At 41.4% G+C, this 21,431-nt stretch overlaps 1 protein-coding gene across 1 annotated transcript in view; it reads left to right on the top strand.

Annotated features, from left to right (window-relative positions):
- The window catches only part of LOC121368544 (phosphatidylinositol 3,4,5-trisphosphate 5-phosphatase 2A-like), a 117,014-nt gene extending 99,384 nt beyond the window's left edge, over positions 1-17,630 (top strand). The window contains exons 20-26 of the mRNA XM_041493284.1: positions 2,246-2,303; positions 8,710-8,798; positions 10,306-10,396; positions 10,871-10,967; positions 12,809-12,870; positions 13,980-14,590; positions 16,501-17,630. Coding sequence (XP_041349218.1) covers positions 2,246-2,303; positions 8,710-8,798; positions 10,306-10,396; positions 10,871-10,967; positions 12,809-12,870; positions 13,980-14,590; positions 16,501-16,716 — 1,224 coding nt within the window. The 3' untranslated portion in view covers positions 16,717-17,630. The remainder of the gene's footprint in view (positions 1-2,245; positions 2,304-8,709; positions 8,799-10,305; positions 10,397-10,870; positions 10,968-12,808; positions 12,871-13,979; positions 14,591-16,500) is intronic.
- The last annotated feature ends 3,801 nt before the right edge of the window (positions 17,631-21,431 follow it).

Genomic DNA, 21,431 nt, shown 5'->3' with positions numbered 1-21,431 from the left:
CCCAGGTAGCCGAGATGTGTTAAAAAATGTTTATTTAACAACTCACTGGGTAGGTGTAAGACCACTACACCCTCTTCTCTTTCACTAACCACTAACCCACTGGTAGGTACAGGGTTCACAGCACGGTACCGGCTCCCACCAGAGTGAGTTTTAACAACTCAGTGGTAGATGTGTAATACCACTACACCCTCTTCTCTTTCACTAACCACTAACCCACTGGTAGGTACAGGGTTCACAGCACGGTACCGGCTCCCACCCAGAGTGAGTTTTAACAACTCAGTGGGTAGATGTGTAATACCACTACACCCTCTTCTCTTTCACTAACCACTAACCCACTGGTAGGTACAGGGTTCACAGCACGGTACCGGCTCCCACCCAGAGTGAGTTTTAACAACTCAGTGGGTAGATGTGTAATACCACTACACCCTCTTCTCTTTCACTAACCACTAACCCACTGGTAGGTACAGAGTTCACAGCACGGTACCGGCTCCCACCCAGAGTGAGTTTTAACGACTCAGTGGGTAGATGTGTAATACCACTACACCCTCTTCTCTTTCACTAACCACTAACCCACTGGTAGGTACAGGGTTCACAGCACGGTACCGGCTCCCACCCAGAGTGAGTTTTAACGACTCAGTGGGTAGATGTGTAATACCACTACACCCTCTTCTCTCTCACTAACCACTAACCCACTGGTAGGTACAGGGTTCACAGCACAGTACCGGCTCCCACCCAGAGTGAGTTTTAACGACTCAGTGGTAGATGTGTAAGACCACTACACCCTCTTCTCTTTCACTAACCACTAACCCACTGGTAGGTACAGGGTTCACAGCACGGTACCGGCTCCCACCCAGAGTGAGTTTTAAAGACTCAGTGGGTAGATGTGTAATACCACTACACCCTCTTCTCTTTCACTAACCACTAACCCACTGGTAGGTACAGGGTTCACAGCACGGTACCGGCTCCCACCCAGAGTGAGTTTTAACGACTCAGTGGTAGATGTGTAATACCACTACACCCTCTTCTCTTTCACTAACCACTAACCCACTGGTAGGTACAGGGTTCACAGCACGGTACCGGCTCCCACCCAGAGTGAGTTTTAACGACTCAGTGGTAGATGTGTAATACCACTACACCCTCTTCTCTTTCACTAACCACTAACCCACTGGTAGGTACAGGGTTCACAGCACGGTACCGGCTCCCACCCAGAGTGAGTTTTAACAACTCAGTGGTAGATGTGTAAGACCACTACACCCTCTTCTCTTTCACTAACCACTAACCCACTGGTAGGTACAGGGTTCACAGCACGGTACCGGCTCCCACCCAGAGTGAGTTTTAACAACTCAGTGGTAGATGTGTAATACCACTACACCCTCTTCTCTCTCACTAACCACTAACCCACTGGTAGGTACAGGGTTCACAGCACGGTACCGGCTCCCACCCAGAGTGAGTTTTAACGACTCAGTGGTAGATGTGTAATACCACTAACAATTAACAACTAACACACTGTCCTGGACAGATAGCTGAGGTGTGTGCCCAGGACAGCATGCTTGAAACTTAAAGCCGCACACCCTAGTTCCATCCAGCGAAAATAAATTATAATTTGGTTAATCTACAAACCTGTAACACACTTAGATCACGTTTTTATCAAATGGAGTGAAAAAGCAGGTTTTATATCGATAAATACCATGGGAATCCCCATGTCCCAATTGCTTGAAATAATTTTGAAAGTTAGTATTCTGATGTTACGGTAGATGTCGGTCGAAGCACAATAATGCCTACGTCACGGCAAATTTCCCCAACTTGGGGTGCGTTCCTTTCACCTCTCCTGGACATGTTCCAACTGTTCTGTCCTGGTTGTATCCCCTCTCCAGATATCGTAAGACTTAGCAAAATTATTGGTTTTAAGGGTTTGTAACGTTTTGTATTGAGACACTTACTTGTCTGAACTTTATTGTTACTGAAAATGTTCACGAATTGTAAAGAAATATCTCACAAATGAACAACAAGCAAACGACAACAAACAATGGTTAACAACTAGCCGTAACTAGATCGTGTCCCTTTAATTGGATATAAGCACGAAAATAAGTTGATGTGAAATGAAATGTTGAGCCTGGTAGTAAACATATATTGCTTCAGTAGTCCTCTCATAATGTTTGTTTTTTATATTTTATTTCCATGACCATTTCACTTTTTGTTCTCTTAATCCAGTAACCATTTTCTCTTTGAATTTATTTTTTGTCAGGTCAAAACATGCAACAAACAGAATTTTGTGTTGGAGTTTTATTCCAGTTGTCTCCCAAGTAAGTTGTGAACATTTTCTCTTTTATAGGAAACATCCCCACATTTCCACTCTGTTTTTCAACCCTACACACATAGTTCTTGAAAAACAGGAAATCTGTAAGTGTGTAGAGTTTAATTTTTTTTTTTTTTTTTTTTTTTCACATATTACTGTCTCCCTCGCTGTCACTCAGGCACTACAAAAATCCTGACACTTGCTACATAAAATCATTACCAACCACAAACTTGTATAATAATCTCTATATGTTACATGTTGTATGTAGTGTCATGTGATAAACTCATATCGGTGACATTTTGTCCGGGGATGGGGGGGGGGGGGGGGGGGGGAGAGAGACATAGCCCAGTGGTAACACACTCGCCTGAAGAGTGAACGTTGGGTTATTTCTCGTTCCAGCCAATGCTCCATAACTGGTATAAGTTAAAGTTTGTTTTGTTTAACGATACCATTAGAGCATACTGATTAATTAATCATTGGCTATTGGATGTCAAACATTTGGTAATTGTGACATGTAGTCATCAGAGAAAACCCCATACATTTTCCAATTAATAGCATGGGGTCTTTTATATGCACTTTCCCACAGACAAGAAAGCACATACCACGGCCTTTGACCAGTTGTGGTGCACTGGTTGGAACGAAAAAAAACCAAAACAATCAGTTGAATAGATACACAGAGGTGGTTCAATCCTGTGATGCAAGCACCTCAGGCGAGCACTCAAACGACTGAGTTAAGTCCCACCCCCTCGTATAACAATCAGTTGAATAGATACACAGAGGTGGTTCAATCCTGTGATGCAAGCACCTCAGGCGAGCACTCAAACGACTGAGTTAAGTCCCACCCCCTCGTATAACAATCAGTTGAATAGATACACAGAGGTGGTTCAATCCTGTGATGCAAGCACCTCGGGCGAGCACTCAAACGACTGAGTTAAGTCCCACCCCCTCGTATAACAATCAGTTGAATAGATACACAGAGGTGGTTCAATCCTGTGATGCAAGCACCTCGGGCGAGCACTCAACCCACTGAGTTAAGTCCCACCCCCTCGTATAACAATCAGTTGAATAGATACACAGAGGTGGTTCATCCTGTGATGCAAGCACCTCGGGCGAGCACTCAACCCACTGAGTTAAGTCCCACCCCCTCGTATAACAATCAGTTGAATAGATACACAGAGGTGGTTCAATCCTGTGATGCAAGCACCTCGGGCGAGCACTCAACCCACTGAGTTAAGTCCCACCCCCTCGTATAACAATCAGTTGAATAGATACACAGAGGTGGTTCAATCCTGTGATGCAAGCACCTCGGGCGAGCACTCAACGACTGAGTTAAGTCCCACCCCCTCGTATAACAATCAGTTGAATAGATACACAGAGGTGGTTCAATCCTGTGATGCAAGCACCTCGGGCGAGCACTCAAACCACTGAGTTAAGTCCCACCCCCTCGTATAACAATCAGTTGAATAGATACACAGAGGTGGTTCAATCCTGTGATGCAAGCACCTCGGGCGAGGACTGAGTTAAGCACTCGTATAACAATCAGTTGAATAGATACACAGAGGTGGATCCTGTTGCAAGCAAGCACTCCACTGAGTTAAGTCCCACCCCCTCGTATAACAATCAGTTGAATAGATACACAGAGGTGGTTCAATCCTGTGATGCAAGCACCTCGGGCGAGCACTCAAACCACTGAGTTAAGTCCGACCCCATCGTATAACAATCAGTTGAATAGATACACAGAGGTGGTTCAATCCTGTGATGCAAGCACCTCGGGCGAGCACTCCGACTGAGTTAAGTCCCACCCCCTCGTATAACAATCAGTTGAATAGATACACAGAGGTGGTTCAATCCTGTGATGCAAGCACCTCGGGCGAGCACTCAACCCACTGAGTTAAGTCCCACCCCCTCGTATAACAATCAGTTGAATAGATACACAGAGGTGGTTCAATCCTGTGATGCAAGCACCTCGGGCGAGCACTCAACCCACTGAGTTAAGTCCCACCCCCTCGTATAACAATCAGTTGAATAGATACACAGAGGTGGTTCAATCCTGTGATGCAAGCACCTCGGGCGAGCACTCAACCCACTGAGTTAAGTCCCACCCCCTCATAACAATCAGTTGAATAGATACACAGAGGTGGTTCAATCCTGTGATGCAAGCACCTCGGGCGAGCACTCAACCCACTGAGTTAAGTCCCACCCCCTCGTATAACAATCAGTTGAATAGATACACAGAGGTGGTTCAATCCTGTGATGCAAGCACCTCGGGCGAGCACTGACTGAGTTAAGTCCCACCCCCTCGTATAACAATCAGTTGAATAGATACACAGAGGTGGTTCAATCCTGTGATGCAAGCACCTCGGGCGAGCACTCAAACGACTGAGTTAAGTCCCACCCCCTCGTATAACAATCAGTTGAATAGATACACAGAGGTGGTTCAATCCTGTGATGCAAGCACCTCGGGCGAGCACTCAACCCACTGAGTTAAGTCCCACCCCCTCGTATAACAATCAGTTGAATAGATACACAGAGGTGGTTCAATCCTGTGATGCAAGCACCTCGGGCGAGCACTCAAACGACTGAGTTAAGTCCCACCCCCTCGTATAACAATCAGTTGAATAGATACACAGAGGTGGTTCAATCCTGTGATGCAAGCACCTCGGGCGAGCACTCAACCCACTGAGTTAAGTCCCACCCCCTCGTATAACAATCAGTTGAATAGATACACAGAGGTGGTTCAATCCTGTGATGCAAGCACCTCAGGCGAGCACTCAACCCACTGAGTTAAGTCCCACCCCCTCGTATAACAATCAGTTGAATAGATACACAGAGGTGGTTCAATCCTGTGATGCAAGCACCTCAGGCGAGCACTCAACCCACTGAGTTAAGTCCCACCCCCTCGTATAACAATCAGTTGAATAGATACACAGAGGTGGTTCAATCCTGTGATGCAAGCACCTCAGGCGAGCACTCAACCCACTGAGTTAAGTCCCACCCCCTCGTATAACAATCAGTTGAATAGATACACAGAGGTGGTTCAATCCTGTGATGCAAGCACCTCAGGCGAGCACTCAACCCACTGAGTTAAGTCCCACCCCCTCGTATAACAATCAGTTGAATAGATACACAGAGGTGGTTCAATCCTGTGATGCAAGCACCTCAGGCGAGCACTCAAACGACTGAGTTAAGTCCCACCCCCTCGTATAACAATCAGTTGAATAGATACACAGAGGTGGTTCAATCCTGTGATGCAAGCACCTCAGGCGAGCACTCAACCCACTGAGTTAAGTCCCACCCCCTCGTATAACAATCAGTTGAATAGATACACAGAGGTGGTTCAATCCTGTGATGCAAGCACCTCAGGCGAGCACTCAAACGACTGAGTTAAGTCCCACCCCCTCGTATAACAATCAGTTGAATAGATACACAGAGGTGGTTCAATCCTGTGATGCAAGCACCTCAGGCGAGCACTCAAACGACTGAGTTAAGTCCCACCCCCTCGTATAACAATCAGTTGAATAGATACACAGAGGTGGTTCAATCCTGTGATGCAAGCACCTCAGGCGAGCACTCAAACGACTGAGTTAAGTCCCACCCCCTCGTATAACAATCAGTTGAATAGATACACAGAGGTGGTTCAATCCTGTGATGCAAGCACCTCAGGCGAGCACTCAAACGACTGAGTTAAGTCCCACCCCCTCGTATAACAATCAGTTGAATAGATACACAGAGGTGGTTCAATCCTGTGATGCAAGCACCTCAGGCGAGCACTCAACCCACTGAGTTAAGTCCCACCCCCTCGTATAACAATCAGTTGAATAGATACACAGAGGTGGTTCAATCCTGTGATGCAAGCACCTCAGGCGAGCACTCAACCCACTGAGTTAAGTCCCACCCCCTCGTATAACAATCAGTTGAATAGATACACAGAGGTGGTTCAATCCTGTGATGCAAGCACCTCAGGCGAGCACTCAACCCACTGAGTTAAGTCCCACCCCCTCGTATAACAATCAGTTGAATAGATACACAGAGGTGGTTCAATCCTGTGATGCAAGCACCTCGGGCGAGCACTCAACCCACTGAGTTAAGTCCCACCCCCTCGTATAACAATCAGTTGAATAGATACACAGAGGTGGTTCAATCCTGTGATGCAAGCACCTCGGGCGAGCACTCAACCCACTGAGTTAAGTCCCACCCCCTCGTATAACAATCAGTTGAATAGATACACAGAGGTGGTTCAATCCTGTGATGCAAGCACCTCAGGCGAGCACTCAACCCACTGAGTTAAGTCCCACCCCCTCGTATAACAATCAGTTGAATAGATACACAGAGGTGGTTCAATCCTGTGATGCAAGCACCTCAGGCGAGCACTCAACCCACTGAGTTAAGTCCCACCCCCTCGTATAACAATCAGTTGAATAGATACACAGAGGTGGTTCAATCCTGTGATGCAAGCACCTCAGGCGAGCACTCAACCCACTGAGTTAAGTCCCACCCCCTCGTATAACAATCAGTTGAATAGATACACAGAGGTGGTTCAATCCTGTGATGCAAGCACCTCAGGCGAGCACTCAAACGACTGAGTTAAGTCCCACCCCCTCGTATAACAATCAGTTGAATAGATACACAGAGGTGGTTCAATCCTGTGATGCAAGCACCTCAGGCGAGCACTCAACCCACTGAGTTAAGTCCCACCCCCTCGTATAACAATCAGTTGAATAGATACACAGAGGTGGTTTAATCCTGTGATGCAAGCACCTCAGGCGAGCACTCAACCCACTGAGTTAAGTCCCACCCCCTCGTATAACAATCAGTTGAATAGATACACAGAGGTGGTTCAATCCTGTGATGCAAGCACCTCAGGCGAGCACTCAACCCACTGAGTTAAGTCCCACCCCCTCGTATAACAATCAGTTGAATAGATACACAGAGGTGGTTCAATCCTGTGATGCAAGCACCTCAGGCGAGCACTAAACCCACTGAGTTAAGTCCCACCCCCTCGTATAACAATCAGTTGAATAGATACACAGAGGTGGTTCAATCCTGTGATGCAAGCACCTCAGGCGAGCACTCAACCCACTGAGTTAAGTCCCACCCCCTCGTATAACAATCAGTTGAATAGATACACAGAGGTGGTTCAATCCTGTGATGCAAGCACCTCAGGCGAGCACTCAACCCACTGAGTTAAGTCCCACCCCCTCGTATAACAATCAGTTGAATAGATACACAGAGGTGGTTCAATCCTGTGATGCAAGCACCTCAGGCGAGCACTCAACCCACTGAGTTAAGTCCCACCCCCTCGTATAACAATCAGTTGAATAGATACACAGAGGTGGTTCAATCCTGTGATGCAAGCACCTCGGGCGAGCACTCAACCCACTGAGTTAAGTCCCACCCCCTCGTATAACAATCAGTTGAATAGATACACAGAGGTGGTTCAATCCTGTGATGCAAGCACCTCAGGCGAGCACTCAACCCACTGAGTTAAGTCCCACCCCCTCGTATAACAATCAGTTGAATAGATACACAGAGGTGGTTCAATCCTGTGATGCAAGCACCTCAGGCGAGCACTCAAATGACTGAGTTAAGTCCCACCCCCTCGTATAACAATCAGTTGAATAGATACACAGAGGTGGTTCAATCCTGTGATGCAAGCACCTCGGGCGAGCACTCAACCCACTGAGTTAAGTCCCACCCCCTCGTATAACAATCAGTTGAATAGATACACAGAGGTGGTTCAATCCTGTGATGCAAGCACCTCGGGCGAGCACTCAAACGACTGAGTTAAGTCCCACCCCCTCGTATAACAATCAGTTGAATAGATACACAGAGGTGGTTCAATCCTGTGATGCAAGCACCTCGGGCGAGCACTCAACCCACTGAGTTAAGTCCCACCCCCTCGTATAACAATCAGTTGAATAGATACACAGAGGTGGTTCAATCCTGTGATGCAAGCACCTCGGGCGAGCACTCAACCCACTGAGTTAAGTCCCACCCCCTCGTATAACAATCAGTTGAATAGATACACAGAGGTGGTTCAATCCTGTGATGCAAGCACCTCGGGCGAGCACTCAACCCACTGAGTTAAGTCCCACCCCCTCGTATAACAATCAGTTGAATAGATACACAGAGGTGGTTCAATCCTGTGATGTAAGCACCTCAGGCGAGCACTCAAACGACTGAGTTAAGTCCCACCCCCTCGTATAACAAAGGCCATGGTATGTACTATCCTGTCTCATGGATGGTGCATATAAGGGATCCATTGCAGCTAATGGAAAAGAGTAGCCCATGGAATGGCGACGGTGGGTTTTCTCTCTCGTCTGTTTGGTCATTAACCTTATGTTTGACACCATAGAACTGTAAAATCACAAATTTTAAATAAAACTTTTCTTTCTTTCTTTCATTTATTGCAGACATCATTTGTTGTGAACCCAACTCCAAGTTTATTGACAGTCGAAGTAACTGCTGCTGTCCAGTGTGGACCTCTGCCAATTTGCCTCTTGTGAGTACATTGAAGAAGCATTTCAGCAGGGCTTCTGGAATTTTTATAAAATCCACTAGCCATGGGATCAGTAATTTAAAAATATACTAGCCACGATTAAAAATCCACTAGCCCCATTTTACTTTAAAGAAATAATATTTTACTAATTAATAGTAATAATCAGATATGTCACTTAAAGACGGAGATGGGGATTAAAAATACTAAGATTGGGGGATGGGGGGTGGGGGGTGGGAGTGGATTACAGGAAATTCATATTTTAAAAATAAGACTAAAATGCAGCATTTGACAACTTTTGTTTTCACTAGCCGTTGGGCAAGGTAATATTATTTGTTTACTAGCCCAACATTAAATATCACTAGCCATGGGAGTGGGGCTACCATAATCTACAAGCCCTGTTTTCACTAGCTGTTGGGCAAGGTAATATTATTTGTTTACTAGCCCAACATTAAATATCACTAGCCATGGGAGTGGGGCTACCATAATCTACAAGCCCTGTTTTCACTAGCCGTTGGGCAAGGTAATATTATTTGTTTACTAGCCCAACATTAAATATCACTAGCCATGGGAGTGGGGCTACCATAATCTACAAGCCCTGATTTCACCCTAGAAGAATGTTTTTACAGAACAAGTCTAAACATTGGCGGAGGGAGAGGTTAATGGAGATATGCACATACACATTTCTAGGGTACAGGCATAACTGGTCTTTAATGGGCAGGACATAGTCTGGCAGTAAACTGCTCACCTTGTCTAGGATTGATCCCTGTTGGTGGTCTCATTGGCCATTTCTCTTTCCAACCAGTGCACGATCAAAGGTCTTGGTATGTGCTATCCTGTCTGTGGGATGGTGCATGTAAATGATCCCTTGCTATTAATGGAAAAATGTAGTGGGTTTCCTCTCTAAGACTATATGTCAAAATTACCTAATGTTTGACATTCAGTGGCAGATAATTAATAAATCAATTTGCTCTAGTTGTATTGTTAAACAAAACTAACATTTGATTGGGGGGTTTGGGGGGGGGGGTTGTTTTGTTTTTTTACTGTTAACTCTTTTTTTTTCTTCTTATTTTATTTTAAAAAAAAAAAAAAAATATTTTCCCCAGTCCATTCTGACCATGTCAAAAACAGAACCAAAAACAAAAGCAAAAACATTTGATTGGTTTTCTAAGAAATAGGTTAAGTACCTTGATATGTTTGATATCATTGGTAGATCCAAAGGTGGGGGGTCACAAAGGCCCCATGACACACTCATTTTAATTACTTATGTTTTAATTCATCAATCACAAAAAAAGTACATTAGAAAGTAAAATAAAAACAGGACTATTATGAACATTAGGACGACCAACACACATTCTGCATACAAAAACTGATATTCTAAACAGTAAACTGTGTTCAAAAGATAATTTTAATTGTTAATTTATTATTTGCAAATATGTTACAATGGTTGCAAACTGAGGATGGTCGCTCTAACTGTTAACAGTGATTCATGTATGTGACATCTTAATTTCAGCTGAAGCCTCTGTTTAATTCCCGTGAGTTTCTGGAGGAGCAGCATATCCTGATTGCTGTGAAGAGTTCCGGAGATGATGATGAGTCTTACGGTATGATGAGAGATAGAGAGAGACAGAGAGAGAGAGTGAGAGAGAGTGAGAGTGAGAGTGAGAGTGAGAGTGAGAGTGAGAGTGAGAGAGAGAGAGAGAGAGAGAGAGAGAGAGAGAGAGACAGAGAGAGAGACAGAGACAGAGAGAGAGGGACACAGAGAGAGGGACACAGAGAGAGACAGAGAGAGAGGGGGGGGGGGCAAGGAGAGGAATAGAGGGGGAAGGAGAGGAATAGAGAGTTAGAGAGAGAGGGGGGAGGGAGGGATTTATTAAAACTGCTGTTGTGTTTTTATTTAGCATTAGTGAAAGATATTATAGTTCTTTAGTCGGGGTGGAGGGGGCTATTGATGACTACGTCTTTTTGTTAAGAATTTCTTTGGTTGTGAATTGTTTATTTATTTATTTATTTTCTCTGTAATTTAGTTGTGGTGTTTAAGAGTTTAATCTCATGTTTCATCCTCTCTGTCTTCGCAGGAGAATGTGTTATCCCTCTGAAGAATATGTTTTCACCGGAGTTCCAATTGTTTGATGCCGTTTTGACACACAATGGTGAGGAAACGGGGAAAATAAGGTAAGAAATGTGCAATGTTTCTTCTTTGAATGCTCTGACAGGGACCCCAGCAGTGCAGGTTCTTCATGGGGCCAAACAATTTCTCCTTCAGGGGTTCATCTGAAGGCCAGACTGCTTTCCTCTGGTCCTAGTAGTGGCAATCATGCTGCAGGAAATGATTGACAGTCATGGCGGCTGTGCCACAATCACGTTCCAGTTTTTCCCCACTGTGAATGTTGTGTACATGTGGTACTAGAGTTTACAGTGGCCTGTTCTCAGCCATGTCATCATCACCCGGTTGGGTGGGATTTAGATCAGTCGCTTGAGTGCTTGCCTGAGGTGCTTGCATTGCAGGATCCAATCACATCAATGGATCCAATCAACTGACTGTTTTTTGGTTTTTTTTCAACAAGTACACCAAAATTTTGACTGTAATATGTGCTTTCCTGTCTGTGGGAAAGTGCATATAAAAGATCCCATTCTGCATTAGGAAAAATGTAGCGGGATTCCTCTGATGACTACATGTCAGAAATACCAAATGTTTGACACCCAATAGCCGATGATTAATTAATCAATGTGCCCTAGTGGTGTTGTTAAACAAAGCAATTGTTACTTAAGGTCAGACTGCTTTCCTCTGGTCTTTGTAATGGGAACAATGCTACAGGAAATTATCAACAGTCATGGGGGATGTTAAACAAAACAATTGTTACTGAAGACCAGACTGCTTTCCTCTGGTCGTTGTAATGGGAAAAATGCTACAGGAAATTATCAACAGTCATGGGGGATTGTGCCACAATAACATGTTCCAGTTTCTTGTTTTTAGTTTCAGTTTTGTGGTACTTTCAAGTTTACAGTAGCCTGTTGTCAGCCGTAGGCCAGTGGTAAATTGCACGGTTGGTTTTGGTTTGATCCCCATCGGTGGGTCCATTGGGCTATTTCTCGTTCCAGCCAGTGCTCCACGATTGGTGTAACAAAGGCCATGGTATGTACTATCCTGTCTGTGGGATGGTGCATACCAAAGATCCCTTGCTGCTAATCAAAAAGAGTAGCCCATGAAATTGCAACAGCAGATTGCCTCTATATATATATATCTGCGTGGTCCTTAATCATATGTCCGACGCCATATAACCGTAAATAAAAAATGTGTTGAGTGTCATTAAATAAAACATTTCCTTCCTTCCTTTCTTGAAAAGTTTCAGATCTGTGTTGGTGTTTATTGAGAGATAAACATGTAGCTCAGTGGTAGAGTGCTCGCCTGAGATGCAAATTCCATTGAACATTTGTAGAAAATCTTTCAAGGTTTAATCAAATGGGCATGATTTAGCTTAGTCGATAGTGAGGAGCTTGGCTAATAGGATTGGACCCATTCAGCATACCATTTGGTGTTTTTTCGCCATCCCAATCACTGGTATATCAAATGTCATGGTATGTGCTGTCCTGTTTGTGAGAAAGTGCCTACCATTTGAGTGGGTTTTTTTACCATCCCAATCACTAATCCCAACCCCTGCAATTAAGATAATGTTCACGGCAAAAAACATGCCATGAAAACAATAAATTCTAATATAGTCCACGGCAAAAAAAGGTGTCGTGGGCAATTGCATGGGTTGTATCCCACAACTGGTATATTAAATGTCATGGTATGTGCTGTCCTGTCTGTGAGAAAGTGCATATAATAGATTCCTTGCTGTTGATGGAATAATCTATCAAAAGTTCAATTGATTTCTATGACTAAGAGCTTATTTTCCAAGTTTTAACAATTTCACTTGCTATACCATTAGGATCAACTACTTTTAGAACAAGAACACTATATAGTAATGTTATAGCAATAAAATATTGAATTTTTACTCCTTGTTTTTTTCCAGAGGTGAAATTCGTGTTTCCATGGGAGGAAAATACAAAGTAGGAAAATACAAAAAGACTTATGGTAGGAATGCTATAAACATATTTCACTCACTGTTTGTTCTATTTAGTTTCTGTTTTAATATATTTGTGTATTTATTAAAGAGACATTCCTGAGTTTGCTGCATTGTAAGATGTTTCCGACTAATAAAATATTTCTATGATTAAACTTACATATTAAATATATTTTCTTGTTTAGAATATCAGTGTCTGTATATCCAATGTGTTTCTGGTCGTCTTAATATTTGTAATAAGCCCAAACTGGATTTTTAGGAAATAAAATGAAATTTAATCTAGTACAAATATTAGAATGATCAGAAATACGTTTAATATACAGCCACTAATATTTTATGCAGAAAAATATCTGTGATATATAATTACTATCGTTAAAAAGTCTCTGTTAGTCGATAACATCTTAAAAATTGCAGCAAACTCAGGAATATCCCTTTAAGCTTCAAGCACACTGTCCTGGGCACACACTTTAGTTTTCTGGGCTGTCTGTCAGGAACAAATTAATGTTCAGACTTGATTTCAAATAACATATCTTTTAGTCACCTGTTAGTCGCAGGTTAAACAGTGTGCAGAGGTGTCAGTAAACACCTAATAGCATGATGTGTGATCCATCCAGAATTGAATCCCCCATCGGTGGGCTATTTCTCGTTCCAGCCTGTGTGCCACAGCTGGTCTAACAAAGGTGGTGGTATATACTGCCATGTCTGTGGGATGGTGCATATGAAAGAACCAATGCTGGTAATCAAAAAGGGTAGTCCGGAGAGTGGTGTCAGTGGGTTTCCTCACTCATTGTCCCCATTGGGCTATTTTTCACTCCAGCCAGTGCACCACAACTGGTATTTCAAAGGCTGTGGTATGTGATATCCTGTTTGTGGGATAATGCATATAAAAGATCCCTTGCTACTAATGGAAAAGTGTAGTGGGTTTCCTCTAAGACTATATGTCAAAATTACCAAATGTCTGATATCCAATTCCCAATATGATTAATAAAATTTTAAACAATGTGCTCTAGTGGTGTCATTAAACAAAACAAACTTTTTTTTATCTCTTATTGTCTGTGTGATCCTTAACCATATCTCTGAAATCACTTGAGAAAACATTCCTTTTTTCTTTTTCTTACAGAGGTGGTTGCCCTGGACACAGAGTACCAAGACCCCGAAGAGTTCCTGCCCGGTCTTCCCCGCCCCGCGTCCAAACAGGAATCTCAGTTCACAAGTCGAAGCCCGGTCTACGAAAACACGCAGCAAGCCCAGCCGATGACCTCCATCACCGATCCCTCCCCCTCCCTCGTCGCCCCACCTCGCTCTCACCACAGCCAGCTGAACGCTGACGGGGCTCTCCAGGGTGGGGGGCAGGCCACCCCGAGACCAGCTACATCGGGAGGACTAGCTGCCAGTGATCATCATCTTAACATTTCCGCATCACCGCCTTCCTCCTCCTCGGCCAACAGCCAAGCCAGCAAGCCAACTGCGGGACGGAGACCAAAACCCATCATGGGTCAGTCGGTCCTGCTGGCTTCTCAAACACAAGTGATGCCCGTCGTCTCAACAACAGCAGCAACAGCCACAAATCTATCCAACATGCGCTCCAGTGAGTCTGCTCCGACGGGTTTCTCCTCTTCTGGCGCTGGTGGTGGTGGTGCAGGTGCAACAGGTGCTAGGCAGGGACAGAAGGTGAAGGACAAGGTGTCTAATGTTCCACCACCTCTACCCAAGAAACAGAAACATCCAGCGGTAAGACAGATTGAGGTTTCATGCTTATAAAACCTTTTAGAGTCTACACTGAAGACACTAATAAGAGTAAAGGTCGGGATCTAACTCAGTTGGTGGAGTGCTCACTTATGAAACCTTTTAGAGTCTACACTGAAGACACTAATAAGAGTCTGGGGTGGGATCTAACTCAGTCTAAAGGTGGAGTGCTCACTTATGAAACCTTTTAGAGTCTACACTGAAGACACTAATAAGAGTCTGGGGGTGGGATCTAACTCAGTCTAAAGGTGGATTGCTCACTTATAAAACCTTTTAGAGTCTACACTGAAGACACTAATAAGAGTCTGGGGCGGGGATCTAACTCAGTCTAAAGGTGGAGTGCTCGCTTATAAAACCTTTTAGAGTCTACACTGAAGACAATAATAAGAGTCTGGGGTGGGATCTAACTCAGTCTAAAGGTGGAGTGCTCGCTTATGAAACCTTTTAGAGTCTACACTGCTAATAAGAGTCTGGGGTGGGATCTAACTCAGTCTAAAGGTGGAGTGCTCGCTTATAAAACCTTTTAGAGTCTACACTGAAGACACTAATAAGAGTCTGGGGTGGGATCTAACTCAGTCTAAAGGTGGAGTGCTCGCTTATAAAACCTTTTAGAGTCTACACTGAAGACACTAATAAGAGTCTGGGGTGGGATCTAACTCAGTCTAAAGGTGGAGTGCTCGCTTATAAAACCTTTTAGAGTCTACACTGAAGACACTAATAAGAGTCTGGGGCGGGGATCTAACTCAGTCTAAAGGTGGAGTGCTCGCTTATAAAACCTTTTAGAGTCTACACTGAAGACAATAATAAGAGTCTGGGGTGGGATCTAACTCAGTCTAAAGGTGGAGTGCTCGCTTATGAAACCTTTTAGAGTCTACACTGAAGACAATAATAAGAGTCTGGGGTGGGATCTAACTCAGTCTAAAGGTGGATTGCTCGCTTATAAAACCTTTTAGAGTCTACACTGAAGACACTAATAAGAGTCTGGGGTGGGATCTAACTCAGTCTAAAGGTGGAGTGCTCGCTTATAAAACCTTTTAGAGTCTACACTGAAGACAATAATAAGAGTCTGGGGTGGGATCTAACTCAGTCTAAAGGTGGAGTGCTCGCTTATGAAACCTTTTAGAGTCTACACTGAAGACAATAATAAGAGTCTGGGGTGGGATCTAACTCAGTCTAAAGGTGGATTGCTCGCTTATAAAACCTTTTAGAGTCTACACTGAAGACACTAATAAGAGTCTGGGGTGGGATCTAACTCAGTCTAAAGGTGGAGTGCTCGCTTATAAAACCTTTTAGAGTCTACACTGAAGACACTAATAAGAGTCTGGGGCGGGATCTAACTCAGTTGGTGGAGTGCTCGCTTATAAAACCTTTCAGAGTCTACACTGAAGACAATAATAAGAGTCTGGGGCGGGATCTAACTCAGTTGGTGGAGTGCTCGCTTATAAAACCTTTCAGAGTCTACACTGAAGACACTAGTAAGAGTCTGGGGTGGGATCTAACTCAGTCTAAAGGTGGAGTGCTCGCTTATAAAACCTTTTAGAGTCTACACTGAAGACACTAATAAGAGTCTGGGGTGGGATCTAACTCAGTCTAAAGGTGGAGTGCTTCACCTGAGGTGCTTTAAAGTTAAAGTTTGTTTTGTTTAATGACACCACTAGAGCACATTGATTAATTAATCAGCAGCTATTGGAGGTCAAACATCATTGATCATCGGTTATTGGATGTCAAACACTTGCTACTAATGGAAAAATGTAGCGGGTTTCCTCTCTAAGACTATATGTCAAAATTATCAAATGTTTGACATCCAATGGCCGATGATTAATAAATCAGTGTGCCCTAGTGGTGTCGTTAAACAAAACAAACATTAACTTTTTCCCCATCTGTTTGTGTTTCAGAATGAGATGAATTACGAGGGTCTCTATAAACCATCGTCGGTGCAGGAATGGCTCTCGGGAATTGGTCTGGACGAACTCATAGCAGTTTTCACTGAACACAGTTGGGACGATGTGTCAAGGTTGTCCAGTCTCACAGCCCACGAACTCATGCGCATGGGAATACAGAACACAGAACACCGGAATCGAATAATGATCAGCCTTCAAGACATGTACTAGAGAATACAAAACACAGAACACCGGAATCAAATAATGATCAGCCTCCAAGACATGTAGTAGAGAATACAAAACAAACAACACCAGAATCGAATTGTCATAACAGTTTTTAAGATTTATGATAAAAAATACAAGGATCACATTATTATTAGTTTTTGTCTCGCCTTTGTGAAGTAAAAAGACAAGATATAAGTATTACTATTGCGCCAGTAGCATCGACTTTTGCATTAAAGTTTAATGTTAAAGTTTCGTATTTAGATCAGTTTCTCACAAACTACAAGTCGTAAGTCATTGAAACTTGGTTTATAGTTGCACCTGTGGATGTTTATTGATCATAGTGCACTGAATAATTTTATTAGCGAGACGTTGAAAAATTTGGCAGAATTCTTGTTAATATTTGTGATGGAGAACACGAAACACTGAACACAAGAATCGAATAAAGACTGGTCTCCAGTATTTGTAGTAGAGAATGAAAAAACAACACTCCATTCAAGTCTTGGAGAAGTTAAAGTTTGTCTAATTCATTTATCTGTAACAGAATTGTTTTTTCACTGGTACTTAATTTACTTCTTTAAACTGTTACGAGCACGTAAATGATGTCCTGAATTTAATGTGTGAACAAAAACTGGGTTACCAAAACCTAGAAATTGTGAGAACTGACTACAATAGAAACAGTTGTTGTTGTTGCAGTGAGAGCTGACGACAATAGAAACAGTTGTTGTTGTTTCAGTGAGAGCTGACGACAATAGAAACAGTTGTTGTTGTTTCAGTGAGAGCTGACGACAATAGAAACAGTTGTTGTTGTTTCAGTGAGAGCTGACGACAATAGAAACAGTTGTTGTTTTTGCAGTGAGAGCTGACGACAATAGAAACAGTTGTTGTTTTTGCAGTGAGAGCTGACGACAATAGAAACAGTTGTTGTTGTTTTGACGACAATAGAAACAGTTGTTGTTTTTGCAGTGAGAGCTGACGACAATAGAAACAGTTGTTGTTTTTGCAGTGAGAGCTAACGACAATAGAAACAGTTGTTCAGGGGCCTAGCTTGGGATTTTTGGGTGGTACGCAGACTTTTTCGGTGATGGAATAAAACGCTATTGGCATAGAGCATACATGCATTTACATCATATATTTTAATTTTAAAAAAATATTTGTAATCTCTGGTGGTATAGAGCTGCGTGCCTGTGTATATGGTAGCTAGACCTCTGGTTGTTGTTGTTGTTGCACTATTCAGATGGCTGATTTTAGGATTATAATTATAAAAATGTAAGTCATCACAATCAAATTAGTTTTTAAGATCTGTATTGGACAGTGAAACATGAAACATGAAACATTCATGATGGAGAATACAAAATACAGAACATCAGGATCAAATTGTCGTTAGTTTTCAAGATTTGTAATGGAGAATACAGAACGTCAGGATCAAATTGTCGTTAGTTTTCAAGATTTGTAATGGAGAATACAAAATACAGAACATGAGGATCAAATTGTCGTTAGTTTTCAAGATTTGTAATGGAGAATACAGAATACAGAACATGAAGATCAAATTGTCGTTAGTTTTCAAGATTTGTAATGGAGAATATAAAATACAGAACATTAGGATCAAATTGTCCTTAGTTTTCAAGATTTGTAATGGAGAATTCAAAATATACAACTTGAAGATCAAATTGTCATTAGTTTTCAAGATTTATAATGGAGAAATCAAAACATGGAACACAATGATCAAATTGACATTAGTTTTCAAGATTTGTAATGGAGAATTCAAAACATACAACTTGAAAATCAAATTGTCATTAATTTTCAAGATTTGTAAAGGACAATACAAAACATGGAACACTGGGATCAAATTGTCATTAGTTTTCAAGATTTATAATGGAGAAATCAAAACATGGAACACAATGATCAAATTGACATTAGTTTTCAAGATTTGTAGTAAAGAATACAAAAACGTAACATTAGAATCAAAGAATGATTAATCTCCAAAATTTGTAGGATACTGAAACTAGAGAACAATATGTTATCAGGGCTTGAAATTAATTTTGTGGAGTCAGAAGCAATGTTTGCTTCTTAAATTACAAGATGGAAGTACAATCTTGAAATTGAGATGCAGTTCTGGAAATCAGTATCAAAATTAGACTTGAAAATTAGTCATATTGCCGGTGAGTCGACTTCAGAACTGATTTTCCAAACATTTAATTAAAATGTTATTTTAGAAGTTTATAGGATAAATAAAATTATGTTTTTTAATATGTAAAATATCAACCTTGTCTAGCTAATCAGTATTTGTCTTTTTAACAACAATGTGAAAGATTTGAGACAAATAAGGGTTAAAGCAGAAGATTTATATTTCTACTTGTGAGAATCACAAATTTTGAAATTTTTTGAAATGTGTCAAAAATGAAATGGAAAGCAAAAGTTGCTTGTGAAATTGATTATCAGAAAAAATATTGTGCATTTTAAGCAGCATTTGCGCTCTTCCCTATGTCAATTTCAAGCATTGATATATAAAGGATTCATCACCAGTGTTTTTTAATATGAAAAATATCAACCGAGTCTACGTTAATTGGTATTTGTGGAGCCTCAGCCGAGACAAATACCATACCGAATAACTAGACGAGGTTGATATTTTTTCTTTTAAAAAACACGAGTAGTAAATTCTATTTATCCTATAAGACTTCTAAAATAACATTTTAAGTCAATATTTAGAAAATCAAAGTTCTGAAGTCGGTAATATGATGTCATCGCAATTAGCACAAATGTAGTATGACGTCACGCACTTCAACTAAATCTCATGAAAACGTTAAGCTCAGGTATACAAGTCTTGTTTACTGTAAACAAATTGACAGCAAAACTTTATTAACCAAGTTGATAATAGAGGTTATTACCAGAGTGTTTTTCGGTATCGTCAATATCATATATTAGGAATAAAAATTGTATTATGCGAGCATAATACATTATTTTTATTCCTAATATATGATATTGACGATACCGAAATACACGAGGGTAATAATCTCTTTATCATATAATCTCAAGCTTAATACAACGTGTTTTTGTAAACTGTACACGCAACTTTAATTCCAGTCCGCCATTACTAGATATTCAAATGACGTAAGAATATGTGGCGCGGTGTATTTTTGAATGAAAATGATGTCGAATTCGAATGACGTCATTTTGGATGTCCTTACATCAAAATAAAGTTATACCTAACGTTTTTTGTTTTCTGAATGCTGGACAGCTTTCAGTGTCAAATTGCCATTGAAATGTTTTTATTTGATGACTATGAATGCATACGTCAATCATGGAGTGTCACCCAAGTACGTTTGCTTAAATGTTAATAAACCTAGTGCCGAGACCTCGACTAATTTACATCTAATTTGCAAAGTTATCAAATTCTCAAAGTATGTGATCTGAAAAATATTACCGGGGTACATACTTTGATTGCACTGAAAATGTAAGATATTATATGATAATGGTAAATATCAAATGGGTTTATGACATGGATATTATAGGTAAGTTATAGGATAATTTGACTCATGCTTACATTCACTGAAGGTTCAAGCACGACTGTCTTGGACACATCATCCAAGATTGCCCGGTGGATGTGTCATCAGGCTATGGAATTTACAATTTAAATTAGAAGAGAAAGAAATTGTTTTATTTGTTTAATGCATCCTAATAACTAAATTTACAATTAGAATTTAAAAAAAAAAAAAAAGATCATGAGAGATGCTCATATATCCCTATTATGTGATGAGAGATGCTCATATATCCCTATTATGTGATGAGAGATGCTCATATATCCCTATTATGTGATGAGAGATGCTCATATATCCCTATTATGTCATGTTTTTTAATTGTATTAAAGTGCTTATATTCTATAATTCTTCAACAACACTAGTTCTGTGCGAACAGTTCGACATTTTCATTACACACTGTTGACACTAAATTAAATGTTCCGAATAGGAGAATGTGATATATGTAAATGATGAAACAATTTGTGATCATGTTTATAATATATACATGAATATATACTAGTTTATAAAATGAAGTATGTTTTCATTGATATAAAATGTATATATTATGGAATATTCTGTGGCTCAAGTTTGCAGAGAGAATAAGGCCCAAAATATACTGGATCTGGGGCTGGGTCTGGCGAGTATGGTACCAGTCGGAAATGAAACTCATTGAATCGAATGTGACAAAACACACCACGTCTGTGCTGACGTGAACTACAGATCTGGCAACAGATGTCATAGAACATGCATTATATTTTCACACTGCCAGACTGGCAACTGCACAACATTGAAGCCTTACTTTTTTATTTTTAAACAACAAGAAATATTAAGCAATGTGGAATAATCGTAATTATCATCCATTAAATGCTTTTGTAGGAGATATCGCTGGCACTATAATTTGCTGTATCTCCTGCGATATTCTCCTTGGAGATATCGCTTCTTTTGTTACATCACTGTATATGTTTCAGCACTAAACATATCATTAATTACATCATGCCACTGTCGTTCTGCTAGTAACGGGTCTACCGCTGCCAAATATAGTTCCATTCAATCCACATTACTGACATTGTTTACAATTGTCGCAAATAAAAAGTATCATAATGGATGATAAAAAGAATACCCCCCTCGTGTCTTGTGATATCATAATTCATCAGCACTCATTGATAAAAGTATTAAAATCCTTGGCAAGCGTCGGTTTTTCTTACT

The sequence above is a fragment of the Gigantopelta aegis genome, chromosome 1 (genome assembly GCF_016097555.1).
Source record: "Gigantopelta aegis isolate Gae_Host chromosome 1, Gae_host_genome, whole genome shotgun sequence".
In the NCBI taxonomy this organism is placed as follows: Eukaryota; Metazoa; Mollusca; class Gastropoda; order Neomphalida; family Peltospiridae; genus Gigantopelta; species Gigantopelta aegis.
The sequence above is the reverse complement of the archived record's forward strand: the minus strand, read 5'-3'. Positions and strand labels throughout refer to the sequence as shown.